This window comes from Carcharhinus amblyrhynchos, chromosome 11, assembly GCF_965287045.1.
Source record: "Carcharhinus amblyrhynchos chromosome 11, sCarAmb.v2.hapA, whole genome shotgun sequence".
Lineage (NCBI taxonomy): Eukaryota > Metazoa > Chordata > Chondrichthyes > Carcharhiniformes > Carcharhinidae > Carcharhinus > Carcharhinus amblyrhynchos.
In genome coordinates this window covers 40,473,906-40,493,223 of record NC_137334.1, presented here as the reverse complement: position 1 = coordinate 40,493,223, position 19,318 = coordinate 40,473,906, and the positions used below count along the sequence as shown (strand labels likewise).

At 40.1% G+C, this 19,318-nt stretch overlaps 1 protein-coding gene across 3 annotated transcripts in view; it reads right to left on the bottom strand.

Moving 5' to 3' along the window:
- The window catches only part of sestd1 (SEC14 and spectrin domains 1), a 124,955-nt gene that overhangs the window by 67,743 nt on the left and 37,894 nt on the right, over window positions 1-19,318 (bottom strand). For all 3 annotated transcript variants that reach the window (XM_080198900.1, XM_080198901.1, XM_080198902.1), the window contains one exon: window positions 14,125-14,215. In XM_080198900.1, the coding sequence (XP_080055026.1) occupies window positions 14,125-14,215 (91 nt within the window). The remainder of the gene's footprint in view (window positions 1-14,124; window positions 14,216-19,318) is intronic.

Here is a 19,318-nt window from a genome sequence, read left to right as displayed (position 1 = left end):
TGGTGTGAAATTCCATGCTGTTAGTTTTTGAGATCTAAAAGCACTTGATTTGGGAGAAATTATTTATTCTAGCTTTCCCACAACAAAGCTTCTGAATTTCCAAATTTAATGTAATTATTTCCACTGTGTTCTGCAACAATCCCCTTGGGGGAAATAATAAACCAATCTAACCAATAATTTAAGAAGAAATCAGAAACAAAATTCGACTTTCTGTAATTTTTAAGTTTAACACAAATCCAAATCAACACATTAGGTATGAATTAACAGGCAAACAATGCTTCAAATTAAAAAAGGTCATTTTTATTTTGCATGGTCGATACAGCAAAGAATTGTCTTCCACAATTTCAAATATTCCTCTTCAACATGTATGATGCTACACAGTTCCACAATATGCCACACTATCCAGGGAAATCCAGGAATCCTATCTGACAATAGAATTCACCTGAGTTTCACAGATACAATCAACAAAGCACACTTCTACAATCCCTCTCTTTCTTGCGTTATGGCTCTTTCACCCCACCCCTGCAATATTCACATTCATAACTCACATGAATAGTGACCAAGTGACAGCCATAGGACAGTACCTCAATAAACAAATCCTTCAGGACTGAAAACTTGATATAAAGTAAAAATCTGTTTTAAAATAATGCTATCTGTTTTAATAGACTGCTTTTAGTCTGTCTATGCTGTCCTATTAAAGTACACTGTCATGCAATCAAATGTTAATGTTATTTTCTAGATTCTTCTATTCACCACATAAAATACTTGACATTGATGTTTCCCAGTAAGATTTCACTGTGCCTGGTCAGCAAGATAGTATATCTTCTATGATGACACATACAGTACATAAACACTTGCAACCAACTTCAGCGGTGGTTTATTTTTGCCCTGGTGCATATTTCAAATATTCTCAATGTCATGTTGCAGTTTGAATAATGGAATATACCATGTCATCACTTTCAAAAGTATATTGACGCTCTTAGAATCTTACAGTACATAAAACAGCAATTTGTCACATTGTACCGGTCCAATTTAGTTTCTACCCAAACTTTTCCCACACAATCGTAGAAATGAGCCAAGTCCCGTCCATGTCAAATTGGCTTTTGAAACTTCCACTATTTTTTTCAACACATTCTGGACTTAATGTGAAAAAATTCTCCTCATTTCCCTCCAGTTTTTTGCCACATATTAATTCTATGAGGCTATCCACCCAATTGCCTGATGAAATCATTTCTCCCTACACGCTCCATCAAAAACCTCTATAATTTTGAATAGCTCTGCCCTTAACTTCTGCTGCTCAAAAGGAGGACAATCCCAGATTCTCCAATCTCTCAATACAACTAGTATTTTCCTGGTACCTCTTCCTTGTGTCCTCTCCAAGCTTTGATATCCTGCGCAGAATTAAAGTTTACTTATTAGTCACAAGTAGACTTACATTAACACTGCAATGAAGTTACTGTGAAAATCCCATAGTCGCTACACTCCAGTACATGAGGGAAAATTTAGTAGGACCAATTCACCTTACCTGCACATCTTTAGACTATTGGAGGAAATCTGAGCACCTGGAGGAAACCCATGCAGACACAGGGAAAATGTGCAAACTCCACACAAACAGTGACTAACCAGGAATCCAACCCAGGTCCCTGAGGTCAAGCCAAGGATTTATAAAGGTTTACCAATACTTGTGTGTTTTTGCACTGGCTTTTTAAATTTGTTCATGGAGTATTGGCATCATTGATATAGTTAGCATTTATTAATCATCCTTAATTGCCCTTGAGAAAGCATCGTCTTGAACCATTGCTGTTGTAGTAGTACAGGCACAACCAACCATGACGAAGCAGCAACAATTTATTTCCAAGTCAAGATGGAATGTGATGGGTTTATTTTATTTTTTCATGGAATGTGGGCTTAGCTGACAAGGCCAGTATTTTTTTTAAACTAATGCCTAATTACTCTTGCACTAAGTGTCAGGCAATTAAGAGAGTCAACCACATTGCTGTGGGTCTGGTGTCAGATATTGATCAGACCAGATAAGGATGGCAAATTTTATTATTATTTGTAAACCATATAATACTTTTATTAGCTTTTAATTGTAGATTTTTGTACTAGCTTTGAATTGGAGATTTTTAAATTCAAACTCCACAAGCTGTTATAATTTGAGTGAGGCCTCTGGATTAGTGGATCAGCGACATTATCACAATACCACTGTTTTCCCCATGTGTTTCTGTATGCTTTCTACGTGCTTACTACCCTGGCCCTTCTAAGCCATAAAGGGTTTGGAACATACTCTCAAATAAGACTTGGAAGACTTGCTGCAGTGCATTTTGTGGATGGAACAAACTGCAACCACAATCCATTGTTGGTGGAGGGAGTGAATAATTAAGTTAGTGAATGAGGTATTGAGCAAACGATCTGCTCTGTCATGGATGGTGTTATGCACCTCGAGTATTGTTGGAACTGCACTGTAAGTAGGACTCGGCTCATTTCCAAGGTTGTGTGGGAAGTTTGGGTAGAGACAAATTGGACCGGTACAATGAGACAAATTGCTGTTTTTGTGTACATCTTGCCTGGATGATTGCAGCCCAATCACATTCCTGACTTGAGCATTGGCTTCATGGAGTTAAGTCACTTCCTTGCCACAGAATATCCAGCCTCTGGTTTGTTCCTACAGCCTTAGCATTTATGTTGTTCTAGTTAAATTTCTGGACAATGGTGAACCCCAGGCTATTAATAGTGGAGGATGGTTAAAATATCTCCTGCTGTAGATCATCTTTGCTTGACACTCGTATGCCACGAATGCCAGTTGTGAACCTAAACCTCAATGTTTTCCAGAATCTTGCTACATGCTGTTAGGAAATCACGACGTGAAAATTTAGGAATTGGGAAAATGTGTCAGGTTGGTTATATGTTTTTAGAAATTACTTAAAAATGAAAACTGTAGTGGTAGAGACAGTTTGACTTGGTTGGTTTATTTAGTGCTTTTAATATATTGAGAAGTAAAAGCAATAGCATAAATGGCTGTTTACCAAGGGCAAATGAGCAACAATTGTTTGATGAAAATATGTTAGTGGTTCATAGAACCTGAGGTATGAATTTCAAAATTACATTCTGAAAGGTAATTAAGAGTAACTTCTGAGAAGGTTAGTCTAGAGAATGGGAAATCAAAAGGGAAAAAAGTGCATCATGATCAATTTACTCCAAGCAAGCTAATATTTTGAGAACTCAGCCCACTGCAGAAAAAGATGTGCGAATTCCCAGAAAGCTACAGAAAAGCCAGCTTGTAAAAACAGTTATCTGCCTCAAGTCTGAAACAATCCCTAAGTGTCCGGTATGGTAACTATTATTATATTTTGGAGATAGTTTGTAAAAGCCAATAGGATGTTGTTTGGGAGGACTAGCTCTGAAGTAAGTGAAGTAAAGGGCTTTGGAACTGGGTAAATTTAAAGATATTGTGCATAGCCGTTAAGTTAATTAAGAAAGTCTATTAAAAATAAACTTTGTGTTTTACTGTTTAATAAACATTTAGTTGTTTAAAATCAACACAAAAATGCCTGGTACATCATTCTGTGGTCTTCACATCTTTCCTTACATTACACCAAATTGCAAAATGCAGCTGAGAGCAGACATTTCAAGCTTCCCTTTTGGGATCTGGGCCAATCTGGTGTTTGAGTTCAGCCCACCGAGATATTTTGTTGACTGTTGCCCACACACAGGGCTGATTTCCATCCATGTATTTTATTCTACCATTATGACTGAAGTGATATACACATAAAGCAATGACAAGTGAAGTAAGGTGCATGCCATTGCACACATTGTGACAGCCATGAGCTCCCTCTGCATCCAAAATGTAAATATTTCTTTTGTTTTTAAATCATCTGGAGTTGATGAAAATTCTAGTCATATATCGATGATTAAGCATTTTCTATAACTCAGTATAAAGTATTCAACATGTATTAAATGTATTTAATTTTATTTATGGTTAATGAACAAGCTTGATTGCAATCTTGCAGGCCACTGAGGTGAAGGAGAACCACTCAACCAGCCCATTTACTTGCCCATCACTGGTTTAACAGCGACTGTGCTCTTTTCAATGCCAGTATACACTGCCATTATCTGAAGAGTTGCCAACGGAACAGAACACTGTGCAATCATCAGCAAAAGTTCCACTTCCAACTTTATGATTGCTGAAACAGCTGAAGATGACTGCACCTAGGATACTGTCCTGAAGAACCATTACAGAAATATTCTGGGGCTGAGATGGTTAACATCCACCTTCATTTGTGCTCGATAGGATTCCACTCAGCGGAGAATTTACCTGTTGATTCCCATCAACTTCAATTTTGCCAGGGCTCCTTAGTGCCAAACTCAAAAATGTGCTTTATTGATATCAAAGTTAGTCACTCTCAACTCACTTGTGAAGTTCAGATATTTGTTCAGGCTGTAATAGTCTGAGTAATACTGATGGAATCTAAACTGAGCAGGATACTACTGAGTAACTGCCATTTGATAGTACTGTCAATGACACCTTCCATCACTTTGCTGATGATTGAGAGTAGACTAACGGTACTTGGCTGGATTGGATTTGTTCTGCTTTTGTGTACAGGACACAGCAGGGTCATTTTCCATTTTACTAGGTAGATGCCACTATCATAGCTGTACAGGAACAGTTTGGTTAAGGATGCAACTTATTCCGGAGCACAAATCATGAATATTACATTGCAAAGTTGCTGGGGTCCATTGCCTTTGTTATAACTTGCGTTCTCAGCTATTTCCTGCTGGCACATGTAATAAACCAAAATGGCTGAAGACTAATCTTTGTGAGGGACTTTGAGGAGAGGCTAAGAGAATCATTAGCTCATCACCTCTGACTAAAGTTGGCTGCAAATGTTTCAGCTGTGCGCTGGGCTCTGCTGGTTTTAAAGGTGGTGATGCCCATGGAGCCACCTCCCATTGTGCATGTTACAAAGTCAAGTGTCCCATACTATTCCTTAACCAACTTATTTGCTGCACTACTTTAAAAGATTTTTAAAATGGCATCCCCAGGCTCTGTGCCTTGCTTCCCCCAATCCCTTTAGAGTATAATGAGTCCTCACTTAAAATTCTAGTTGCATTCCTGAAAAGTGCAACTTTAAGTGAATCAGATTATGTCACTACACCCAAAATATAAGCTGCAGTTACGTTCTGTAAAACATTTCCTGTCTGGAAAAATCATTAGAACCAAGTTGAAATACTGTATATTCCTGAATTCCTATACTTGTAAATGAAATAACTTTAAAAACATAATACATTTAAAGATGTGCTAACGTTTTCGCCTTGCAGACTGATTCTCTCCTATAACTCTCCAACTCTCATTAACCACTTCTTCAGCCGACTCTCCTGTTCACCCCTTCCCTGCCCAATTTTCCCATAAGTGCATTGTCTGCCCTATTCTCCTTCTGTCCACCCAACTCTCCCACTCTGTCCTTCCCTGCCCGAGTCTCCCACAAAAATGTTCTCTGCCCAATTCTCCTGCCCCTTGCCCAACTCTCCATCTGTCCTTCCCTGTGCAATTCTCCACTCTGATGCACCCTGCCTGACTCTCCCATGCTTTCCCCTTCCCTGCCCGACTCTCCCGCGCTCCCTTTCTCATCCCCGCTCCCTTCCTTCCCTGCCCCACTTGGTTGCTCTCTTCCTTCCCCGTCCCACGCTCTCACCCTCCCCTTCCCTGCCCAACTCGCCCGCCCTCCCCTTTGCAGGCCAAGTTTTCTGTTCACCACTTCTCTATCAGACCCTCCCTCTAACCTCTTCCTTCACGAGTTTCCCATTCACTGCTTTCACTCTTGAACCCTCTGAACGGAAGAAGCCTTTCCAACTTGGCTCCGAATGGATTTCACACAATCCAGCAGCCCCAATTCAAAATGATGCTAAAGCTAATGTCCTAGTACTATGAATATATACCAGCCCCATAATATCTGCAACAATAACACAAAAAACACTAAACGAGGCAATGCAAAACACGGACTTACTGCAGATCGTACTGCCTCTCCAAGTAGTTTCTCCCAAAGTACGCCATTCACATTTAACCTGTACATTTAAATACATGTGTCCACCCCATTTCACTAGTCCATGTTGTCCTGATGACTGCTACTATCATGCTTACTATGCTGACAAATCTTATATTAATTTGTGTAAGAACACCAAGTATCTCAGTATGCTTTTCCAGAATGCCAGTAAGTACTTGATTAGATCTTGCAAATTATCCACCTCCTTTACTGTTTGAATAAAAAGAAGAAAATAAGGGAAGTAATAAAACAGTTCACAAAGTTCTGCATGTTGAGGCATCTTAATTCCCAAGCAGCTTGGTAATATCACATCTGTTGTATTATTGGTTTTAACTTGTTCAAGAAAGGTCCAGTACTTGAACTTGTGGATTATTTTGGTTCAGTCAGCTTGTTAACTTTGAGTACCAGTTATTCTTTTAAATAAATTAAGAAAACATACTCACTGCACTTTATATTAATTCAATCTCCTTTGGAATCTCTAACCTCCAGAAACTTCAAACTTATGCTTACAGGGTGTGTTGACAATTGGGCTTTTTCCCCAGTTAAAACCTTCCCATCTTGCTATAACATGGCCCACTCAAATTACCACGTGGACAGCATAAACATCATCACCAAATTGCATCTTGATTCCTCCAGTATTTCTCTTCTCTTTCGCTGCCCACTAATACACCACCTTGTTCCACCCCCTCCCTTATTCTAAAACCTTCAAGTCTCCCAAACCCTGGTTCTCTCATTCCGGTATCTTCACTCTTTTCCCTCCTTTGCATCATCAGCAATCTAATCTCCATCTCGGCTCTCCTTGCACTTTTACCTCACCACACTGTCCTCTATCCTCCCTTAATCTTTCCTTCCAAATAAAATTTCTAGCTCATGTTCAGAGTGACCCATTCAAAGTTCATTTATTAGTGTCACAAGTAGGCTTACGTTAACACTGCAATGGAAGTTACTGTGAAAATGCCCTAGTTGCCATGCTAGCATCGGCCATAATCTGAAAGGTAAGGTCATCTCTGACCACTTCTTTGCAGCTCTCATCGTTAAAACTCCCTTGTGTTCTTCCCTGATTAAAAAATCCTCTCCTGCTTACCCATTCTCCAAGGTGGACTTTCTGCTTAAATAAAGATGATCTTTGGGTAAGAGTCCTCCAAGGCAGCCTTCACAACACAGAATCGCTGAGCGGAAACCGATAGCCCAAGTTCCGCACATGGGGACGGCCCCAACCAGGATCTTGGGTTCATGTCACATTATCTATAGCCCCCACAACTTGCCCGGACTTGCAAAATCTCACAAACCGTCCTGGCTGGAGACAATACACATCTCTTTAACCTGTGTTTAACCCTCTCTCCATTCACGTTGTCTGTACCTTTAAGGCTTGATTACTTGTAAAGACTCACATTCCAACCATTATCTCGGAAATTGAGTTTGTGTCTATATATGCCCTGTTTGTGAACACAACTCCCACTCACCTGATGAAGGGGCAGTACTCCAAAAGCTTGTGGCTTGCGCTACCAAATAAACCTGTTGGATTTTAACCTGGTGTTGAGACTTCTTCCTATTCTTTCTGCACACATCGTTTACCAGAGGTCCTTATAGCAAACAATGAGACTTCATTTACCAGTGGAGAGTTTCAAACCTCTAAACACAAAAGAAGTGAAGCACGTCTGCATGGCACCCTATCATCCATCTTCAAATGGCCTGGCTCAGCAAGCAGTCCAGATATTCAAGAACAAGAAGAAAAAACAAACAACAGGCTCTTTTGAAACAAAGCCTGCACGTTTCCTTTTCAATTATAGAACAACACTACAAATGATGGGCTACTGATAGGCTGTGCCTCTGGAATAGACTTAACCTACTTTTCTCAAACTTGAGCGGCAAAGTCAAAGAAAAATAAGAAGCCCAAAAAAAAGGGGCCATGGTGGACAGAAGCCTGACAGGTCTTTGAAACAGGGTGACACTGTTAACATGCAGAATTTTGGAGATGGTGCCCTGTGGATCCCAGGATTTACTCTCTCAAAAACTGGATCAGTGTCGTTCACTGTGGAGACGACAATAAAAAACCATGTTGATCACCTCCGCTGTCAGGAACCCTCCATGTGGAGGACTACGGCACCAGACACCCCACCACTGGCACCTTACACATTGGCTCATGGACAAGAAAATTCACTCACAGTAAACCGAAGAGAGAGGTCTACGAGGATTCAGCCTCAAAGATGGTCCTGGGTGGCCATCTCTGACTTCACTGCAGCAGCAGAGTCAGAAGTGGCCACTGATGACAAACCCTCTGCCATGGCCCTCCAACATTCCACAAGGAAGAGATATCTGCCCACTCAGTATCCACACCCTGACCAATCCGCTTCCTGAGTTATTAGGTACCAAGTGTGCACCAGGTGTATGTGAAGCCGGCATTGGACAATAATAGTTTTTCACTTGATCTATTCCGCCATCATTATGACCAAGGTGCCCATTACTTCTACAGTCATTTCCCCACCTCAATAATGTTGGATCTGATACCTGCCCCAGACGCCACTGAGAATTATTTTAAGTAATGCAGGCTCTTCTACTGCTTAGGCATTTTTTAAAGTCATTCCCCCAATTGCAGCTGCGTTACAAGCCAATTTCAAGAAAGGAAATCAATGCTGAAGTCCTCACATTCAGAGTAAGATGGAAATGACGTCCTGAGGAATTAGAAAGGGCTTGGATTAGAAGGAACATAGGAACACAGGGAAACAGGTGTATTGAAATATCAGAGTATTGGGAATGGATCTGAGGGGGAGTAAGAGCACAAAAATGATGGTAATAATGGAGAAAAACAAACACAGGTAAAAGATACTGAGGCCTGGCAGTGATGCATCAATGCAGCATTGATGAAAGTGTGATTTCACATTTTGACAGTGTTGCTATCAGGGAGTGATACTGGAGGCTGATGTTTGTATCTGGAAGTATTGCAAAAGATGAACTGGGGATGACATTTCAAGGTTGCGGAGGTACAGGTACCAGGTGAGAGTGAGATGTTAGGATGTGAACGGGCATAGAAAGGCACAAATAAACAGAAGTTCTGGGAATTTTTAGAATTCATTTATGGGATGTTGGCATCGCTGGCTAAGCCAGCATTAATTGTCCATCCTAACTCATTGGAATAATGAGAATTCCTATTCTTACAAGAATAGTTCTTAGGCCAGTTCTGCCATTTAATACAATCATTGCTGATCTCAGTCTTAATTCCACTGTCCTGCCTGTTCACCATAGCCTTTCAAACCCTTACTAATTAAAAATCTCTCCACCTCTTCCTTAAGTTTACTCAATGTCCCGGCATCCACCATGCTCTGGGGTAATGAATTCCACAGACACTCGACCCGTTGAGAGAAGGGTTGAGTTTTAGAGTAAGGGGTTAAGGTTGCTTAAATCTACCAACCCTTATCCTAAAACTATGACTTCTAGTTCTAGATTGCCCTACAATGGGAAACATCATCATCTCCATGTCTACTTTGTCAATCCCCTTTATCACCTTATGCACCTCAATTAGATCCCCCCTCAATCTTCTAAACTCCAGGGAATATAGGCCAAAACTACCCAATGTCTCTTCATAAAACAAATCCCTCATCACTGGAAGCAATCTTTTCAACCCCCTCTGAACAACCTCCAATGCAACTACATCCCTCCTCAAGTAAGCAGATCAAAACTGTATACAATACTGTAAGTGCGGCTTTGTACAGTAGTAGCAACATTTCACTACTTTTATATTCTATTCCGTTAGCAATAAATGCCAAGATTCTATTTGCCTTCTTTATTACCTGCATACTAGTTTTCTGCAATTCATGCATGAGGACACCTGATCTCTCTGCACAAAAGCGTTAAGTTTCTCTCCATTTAAGTAATTTGCCTTTGTATTTTTCTTACCAAAATAGGTGGTCAGGAAGGCAAATGGGATGCTGGCCTTCATAGCGAGGGGGATTGAATATAAAAGTAGGGAGGTCTTGCTGCAGCTGTATAGGACATTGGTGAGGCCGCAGCTGGAGTACTGTGTGCAGTTTTGGGCGCCGCACCTGCGCAAGGATATTTTGGCCTTGGAGGGAGTGCAGAGGAGGTTTACTAGGCTGATACCGGAGTTGAGGGGGTTGAGCTATGAGGAGAGGCTGAATAAACTAGGCTTGTACTCGTTAGAGTTTAGAAGAATGAGGGGAGATCTCATTGAGACGTATAAGATGATGAATGGGATGGATAGGATAGAGGTGGAGAGACTCTTCCCGCTCAAAAAAAGACAGTAGGACTAGGGGGCACAGCCTCAAGATAAAGGGGAGGCAGTTTAGAACGGAGTTGAGGAGGTACTTCTTCACTCAAAGGGTGGTGAATCTCTGGAATTCTCTGCCCGTTGAAGTGGTGGAGGCTGCCTCGCTAAATATTTTTAAGAAGCGGGTTGATGGGTTCTTGATAAGAGAGGGGATTAAGGGTTTTAGGGAGAGGGCGGGAAAGTGGAACTGAGCCACAACAGATCAGCCATGATCTTATTGAATGGCGGGGCAGGCTTGAAGGGCTAGATGGCCTACTCCTGCTCCTATTTCTTATGTTCTTATGTTATGTTCTTATGTTCTTATCCACACATTAAACTTCATCTGTCAAATTATGCCCCATTCATTTAATCTATCCATATCCATTTGTAAATTTGTCATTTCATTATCTCAACTTACTATCCCATCTATTTTAGTGTCATCTGCAAATTTGGCTATGGTACCTATTATTCCTGCATCCAAGTTATTAATAATAGATTGTAAACAATTGGGGCCCAAGGAATGAATCCTTTGGCATCCAACTCATCACATCTTGTCAACCAGAAAAAGATCCATTTATCCCAAATTCTTTCCGTTGGTTAGCTAATCTTCTATCACCTAAAGAAAATTAGCCTGTGAACTAATCTTGTGTACTAACCTTTTATTTGGCACCTTATCAAATGCCTTCTAGAAGTCCAGATATCTATATCTACAGGATTCCCATTATACACCTTGCTTGTTACATCTTTGAAGAACTCAAGCAAATTAGATAAACATGATTTATCCTTCATCAAACCATGCTGACTCTGATGGATTGCAATTTGACTTTCTAAATGGCCTGTTATCACTTCCTTAATAATGAATGCCAACAATTTCCCAATGTTAAATTATATAGTTTCCTACATTTACAGTTTATTTATTAGTCACAAGTAAGGCTTACGTTAATGCTGCAATTATGTTTCTGTGAAATTCCCCAAGTCACCACACTTTGGCGCCTGTTCAGGTCAATGCACCTAACTTTGCCTCCTTCCCTTTTTGATTAAGGGGTTTTATATTTGCAATTTTTCCATTCTTCCAAACTTTTTCCGTATCTCCGAAGCCACTTCCTTTAAGACCCTAGAATGTAGGCCATTAGGCCCTGGGGTCTTGCTTGCCTTCAATCCCAACAGTTTGCTCTAATGATGATGATAGTTCTAAGTTCTCCCCTTTCCAACTGCGCAGCCTTCTTGAACTGCTGATGTTTTATGATGTAGTTGTCACTACAGTGCAATTAGGAAAGGAGCTCCAGGATTTTGACTCAGCAACAGCGACATATATCCAAGTCAGGATGATGAGTGGCTTGGGGGGAAATCTCCAGGTGATGGTGTTCCTATGTGTCTGTTGCCATTGCTTCCACCTAGAAGGACAATCATGCTAAGGAACATTAAACGAGTTTCTGCTGTGCAGCTTGTAGATGGTATACACTGCTGCCAATGTGCATCAATGGTAGAAGAAATTTACGGCAGGGGGGCTAATCAAGCAGGATGTTTTGTCCTGGATGGAATCGAGCTTCTTGAGTATTGTTGAATCTACACTCATCCAGGCAAATGAAAGGTATGCTATCACACTCCTGACTTGTGCATGGTAGATGGTGGACAAGCTTTGGGGAGTCAGGAGAGGAGTTACTCCCTCCAAGATTTTTAGCATCTGAAAGCACAGTACCACAGTGGTTAGCAGTGCTGCCTCACAGTGCCAGGGGCTCAGGTTCGATTTCCGACTCGGGTCACTGTCTGTGCAGAGTCTGCACGCTCTCCGTGTCTGCATGGGTTTCCTCTGGGTGCTCCAGTTTCATCCCACAGTCTGAAAGGCTTGCTGGTTAGGTGCACTGACAATGCCAAATTCTCCCTCAGTGTACACCAACAGGCACCGGAGTGTGGTGACTAGGGGATTTTCACAGTAACTTGATTGCAGTGTTAATGTAAGCCTACTTGTGCCACTAATAAATACATTTTTAAGCTTTGTAATCACAGCATTTACATTCTATTGCTGCAATAACACAGCAATAGAATAGATTTTTTAAATCAGAGGTGGGGGAAATTTAGACAACAAAATATGAAAAAAAATGAAGAATAGTAACAGAGCATGAAGCAAGATCACACGTGATGAGAAAATGCACTGACATTCAGAACAGAAGAACTAACAGGTAGTGCATGGAGGGGAAACTAATATCACTTAGGAAAGAAACAGCAAAAGGTATTCAGAGATATATGAGGGAAAGGCACAGGGGCTCAGATTAGATAAGAACAGGGAATGTTAGGAGGAAATAATACACAAAGGTTAGCCACGGTAGGAGAAACGTGATGGGGAGAAATTAAAGATTGTAAGGAACACTAAAGCAGGGAATAAAAACAGGGGTGAAATAGAATCCCTCCCCTCTTTCCCTCAAAAAAAAGTAATAATGAACATGACAGAACACATTTGTTTTCCACAAACATTGCAATTTAAATAATAAGTACCTTCTCATAGTAGGATTAGCCTAGAGATAAAAATCTTTTAGTATAATTTTTAATATTATGTTTGCTAGTCTAGCTTTAAGTATTGTCATGAGTTAGCAACATTGCACTGAACATTTCTGGAAACGGAGGAGTTCCAAGTTAATACAATAAAATGAAATCTATGATACTACTGACTAATTTTACTTATAATAAATCAATATGCAATTTATAGTATGTCACAAAATTATAACGGTTGTACTTTTACTATATTGAAGCCAGGAAAATGTAACGTGGCTTGCATCAGTTCCGTTATCTAATTACAATAAAGAGAGTTTGGGTTCAAGTCCCGAGCAATGCTCATTACTAGATATGTGCATAAACGGTTACATTCTTGTTTGCAGAGAGCAATTGCTCATTTTTGGGAGTGGCCTTTGTTGCTCTGCTCAAATCTGTGGAAGCCCAAAAACCATAACTATTGCTCATTCATTAGAAAAAAAATTGTAGTCAAATAAAATCACTGACCCAAAAGACTGATGATATATATTACTTCTACAAAACAAAGAGTGATGTAATAGAGGTTGACAATGGAATCCATTGTATTTACTACGAAGGTTAATTTTGTTAGTACTACAGTTCAGATAATTAATGAAGCACTGCTTCTTATGTGCACAAATAGAATTTATGGTCACTACAATTTCACTAATTTCCCCATTGTGAGAGACAATGGATCCTCCAAACCTCAACAGATCCCTGCATCTTCATAAACACTAAAGTGTTTGACTTAATTCAAAATACTACATAAAGACCAATGTTGAAAAGTCATTAGGAGGTGGAATTTTGGCCAACAGCTGTGGATACTAAGCAGCCAAGAACTCGTGCAGCTCAAAGTTTCCCAGCACTAAGGCACAACTGCCAAATATCCAAAACTTGGCCCATGTATCAAAATTTCAGTCGAAAACAAAATAAATCTCTGTTTTCACAGCCCTAGTAATAAAGAGGAAACATTTATATGAATTTCACATTGTAACCTAATTGGTATGTTTTCAATAAGCTGAAAAAAGCTAAGTAGACTCAAAAATTCCATGGGATGAAAAAAATGATCATTCAGTAATCATAAAACTTTTCATATTCTGTCAAACAAACATTCAGGTGTCCAGTTTTTGCACAACCTTATTCTGAAGAACACCAATTTTACAAACATATTTGTATTTGAGGATTGTGGTAACATGTCTTTTGCACCATCATGTATATTTTAAGAGAAACAAAAAATTAGAACAAACAGATAACTAAATCTTGATATCTTGAAGTGAGTTACGTGCATAACTATCAGGTGTCAAGAAACTTCACCTGCAGCATCAGTACAACTGTCTTCACCACATTCCATTGAGATTTCCGTCCATCCACAATAACTGTAAAACCCCTGGCTTTACACTTATCGCTGCAAAAGAAAAATCAACTTGAAAACAGAAGAAGATCAAATACAAGTCACAAATATAGTTAGACCCAGAACTAAAAACCATATGTAATATATTAAAATATTTTCTAGAGCTTCAATACATCTTTTAACAGATTAGTAATGTGAGCAACAATCACAAAAATCCCGTGCCAAAAATTGGTTCTGGGAGTCCAAAAACTGTATAACAGCCACTTGAAGAAAATATATAGATAAATTAAGTGTCAATTATGAATACAAGGCCTGAGTTTTAAAAGAGAGATATATAAAGTCTTTTAACTCAACGTACAATTGGGAATTGGATCATTGTACAATGACTAAATTTAGGGTGATAAATTAGTGTAAACAAATGAGCTTACCATCTCCTGAGTCACTTTCTTCGCATTTATCTTCAAATTAATTAAATTATTTCACAACAGGAAGTAATTTTAGGTTTTACCAATGTCTTCAAATTCAATGAAATCACAGATCCACGTTTAACAGCACAGAAATTAGTACCAACAATAAACTCAATGAAGGATTTTCTCTTACCAATTCACAATTCTATAGCCACAAACAAATCTTGGATTTCTTCATGGGGAGCATAAGAACATAAGAAATAGGAGCAGGAGTAGGCCATCCAGCCCTTCGAGCCTGCCCCGCCATTCAATAAGATCATGGCTGATCTGTCGCTGCTCAGCACTCCAAAGACATGGGGATACTGTTAGCCTATTCATCAAACCAAATTTCAGGCTCACCAAACCCTTGTAACATTGCTGGCTATGGAAATCAGGGGAAAAACTCTCAATGGATAGAGTCATAGCCAAAATAAAAGAAGATGGGTGTGGTTGTTGGAGGCCTGTCACCACAGGCTGAGGACATTGCTGTAAGGGTTTCTCAGTAAGGTGCTCTAGGCACAACCATCTTCAGTTGCTTCATCAATAACCTTCCTTTCATCCTAAGGTCAGACATGGGGACAATCACTTATGATTGCTTGGTGTTCAGTTACATTCGTAACTCCTTAGATAAACTAAGCAGTCAGCGTCCGGATGCAACAGACCTTGACAGCATTGTGACTTCACTGAAAAGTGGCATGTAGGTAATAACCACTTCCAATAAGAGATTCTAAGCACCTTACTTTGACACTGATTGGCTGAATCCCCCATTAACATCTCTGGGGTCACCACTGACCAGAAATTTAACTGGACCACCAGCATCAATATTGTGGCTAAATGAGCAAATCAGAGACTGGTTATTCTGTGGTGAATAACTCATCTCTTGACTGTCCTCAGCCTTTCCATTATTTACACAATAGAAGGAGTATGATGGAATACTCCTCACTCCCCTTGATTAGTGTAGCAACAACTTATATTTATATCGCACCTCCAATGTAAGGAAATATTCCAAGGCATTTCAAGGAGCATAATGAAGCAAAATTGGACACCAAGTGAAATAAGATAACATTATGGCAGCTAGTCAAAAGAGATGTGTCAAGGAGCACCTGAAAGAAGAGTGGTGGACAGGCAGAGAGTTTAGGGCAATGCTACGTGATATAAACAAATGGCTAATCACAGTGGTGGCTGTGGTCAGACCGTTTTAGCCACATGCTCCAATTTTAATTTAAAACCAAAGCCTTATATACCAAACATGTAAACTTACTTTGCACCCATGTTGATGAAATCCGTGGTTTCAAAGCTTGTAAGTATTGTGACAGGTTTTCCTTTTCAATTAGGGTCTAACATGGAAATAAAGGGAACTGATCCCCAGTTTCTAAGAAAATTTAAGGCTGAAACCGAGATTGGAAACCAAGTCTTCACAGGACACTGAAACTGGTTGAAACTATATAAAAAAGGACAATCAGCCAAGGTCCCAGTGACGTAGGACCAGTACGCTGAAAGCAACAATGACTTGACCTAAAAGCTAAGAATAAGCAAATACACAGTTGTTGCAGCTGTTTCCATAACTTGTGGATAACACTGGTGGATATATATTATCCAGGTCATATAAGCAAGTTTCAGGAATTCTGCAGACATCTGCCCATTTTTGGTGAAGACCATGCCCACAGAACCTGAGTTGATTGTGTGCTGCTGTTGGAGATCAAGCTACATCCTAGAAAAAAAAAGTTAAAATTCTTCGTGAGGAAGACAAAATTTTGAACTACTTTCTGACTGAAATTAATGACCTATATGCTGAATGAACTGCTGAGCCAATTTGTCTTAGTTATGTCTGCTATTGAATGTAAAGTTTATAATCAATCAAAACTTGGCTGTTAATTCAGCTTTAACCTTTAGATTTTTAGAGTATAGGAGATAGTATTTAGTGTTTGTTTTGTCTGAATCCCGTTTCGCAAAAATTCTTGTTTTCAGCTGTAGAGTTTTGTGATCAAGTCAAATATATTCCAGGTTTACGTTGCACAATTCCACATTAGCATACTCATCTTGTGTTTTCGTGAACCCTTTCACTTCTCCTTTAACAATTAATTGCTATATTCTAAATATATTCCAAAAACACCATGAGCCAAATGGTAATTCTGAACCTAAAAATAACAATATCAGTAACTCTTTTATGCTTGACAGAAAGTTAAACCAACAAACTATTTTAAATTCTGTCAGACATTATAAACAATAATCAAGGCCCATAGAAATAAAAGGATGAAGCTGGCTAAAATAATCTTTGCCACATTAATCAAGGTTGCTAATCTCTTGTGCCCTAAGGGTCTTCTACTATTTTCAAAATACTTATTATTTTGAGTAATTGTCTTCAAAAATTACATTTTGTAAATTTCTGTATCTACATATTCAGTAGAATCAGAAAGATCAAAATAAAAGGAATTTACTTTTTCTTACTGCATTCTTCAAATTAGTGGCTTTGTTTGAGCACTCTGTTAATAATTAGACTTCTCTTCATAGTGACCACCACATTGGGTTGACCTTGCATCCACTGCTTTACCCTTATCATTTAGTGCTTACAATAATGTTGACATTAGTTAATGCCAAGTGTGACTGTATTCTACAAATGTCAAATACTTGGCATAATGCATGTCATGATAAGATTCTTCCTCTTTAGGATCATCAATCTCCCCACTAAGTGTTCCAAGTCAACTACAGTCTCAACCAGGCAACACCCTATTTTATTCCCAGCTCCAGAATGCTCAGAATGTTGCAACCACACTGCTGCAATTGCCAGCCAGCTAATACACTGACATACCCCTCCCCTCCATGAAGCTGTTTTCCAGTCTATTTCCATCTCACAATATTTTTGGGAGAATCCCAAAATCCCCAATTCGCTTGAAAATGGGACTAACTCCCACCGATTTATTTAGCGTGATTTTCAGATTGAATCTCTGACATTCCGGGCATCATAGAGTGCCCTAGCAGGATTTCCTCAAAATCAGGGGGTAGGGCCTATTCCTTTGGGAGAGGACAACAGTATAGTGCTGAGGGGGGGGACCACTGCGCATGCGCCGCTCTGTCAGCGCCAACATCAGCATATGCTCAGTAGCCCCATATTGCCAGCCTCCCAATTGTTAGCCCAGCAACCTCTCCCATCACTGACCTTGCAGCGCCCCTCCACCTGGTCACTGGCTTCCCAGACATCTCCAGGTAAGACCCAATGTCTCCCGCCAGCCCCAATCTCCTGATCCATCCCCCACCGAATACAGAGTGGCAGCTGGATCCCTTTGCTCCCCCCCTTGGCACTGCCTAATGCCCAATGGGCAGTGCCAGTTTGCTCCTTGGATAGTGCCAAAGAGCAGCCCCCCTCAGCCCTGACCTCAGGGGGGGCTTCAACAGCCTCTTCACTCCAGTGGGGTTCAGTCACCTGTTGCCCATCAGTAGGAAAGTGGGAAGCAGCTGTAAACCCCAAGGGAGTAAACCATTCCCGGTCAGGGCAGGGGAGAGGCTAGCAGGCCTGGGGACTTCAGATTTCTGGTAAAGTGTCGATTACTCTGGGAATCTTCAGCTGGGACAGTCCAGCGTGAAGCCCACAAAACGGTCTCTGCTGATGTCTCCCGACCTGCTGCACTACTGGGAAAACCCTACCCGCTTCATAGAAGCTCAAAACCCTCTCTGCTCGAACAGAAGATTAATCCTGAATCACCTCAGGCTGGGGGTCTTCTCCAATAAAGTAAAAGTGCTCTATTTTTGCTTAGCTGTTACATCCTACTTTAAGTGTTCTCTACCCAGGTTCCTTTCTCCTAACATTTCATTCCCCTTTCCTATAATCTTCTTACATTCCACCTCCCAGCAACTCACCCTTTGCCAGACCCGAATACAACACTTGGTCAAGTGATCTACGTATTCACATAAGAAGTTTAAAATGCAGGTTCGTACAATCAGTACATTATGGATGTATGGCAGGGCGTGACATATGCCTGTTAGGCACCATCGCAGAATGCAGACAGAAAAAAGCGTACAGTTTCCTGTGAGGATGCAAGTCAAAAGTTGCTATCAAAATAACACCCATTCTGCTGACAGTGTTGCATAAAACCTCCCTGCCAGGCTCAGTTGCATACAGGGTACAAAGTGTTTGAATGGGCAATTTTGTTTCTTTGTTGTGAATCTGGGTAGTAAAAGCTATCTGAAGGACTACATTTTAAAATATTTTTCATTAATTCATTAGTTTGCAAGATAAATGCTACGCCACAAGAAATTCAATGTCTCTACCCGAGCACTGTAATTAAGAACTCACCAAGCTCTCCCTTTCATCCTCACCCACCATGGAAACTGCCTCACTTGTGTCTCTTAAGCAGATCCTGATGAACTGTGAGCTGGCAATGAATGCCGCTAGAAAGATTCAGACCAGCTGTGCCATACTTTCGAACAACCACAATTTTCTCTTCCTTTGACTTCACAGGACAAAATGGCACACAACATCCAGGAGAAGGTGGCAAGAAATTGGCAGTGCTTGGTGGGGTTTGAGAGGAGGATCCTAGCCTGCTGAAGTTTACATTAAGATTCAGGTCAATTAATTTTCATTATTGTAAATAGTCGTTTACACTTCTAGAAAGAGTGTAATGTTGCCATAATGCAATTTGCACACAAATAGAGATTAGAGTCTATTTAGAGTCTTATAACATTTTCTTGTTAAAGTATAAAATCTTATGTTTTT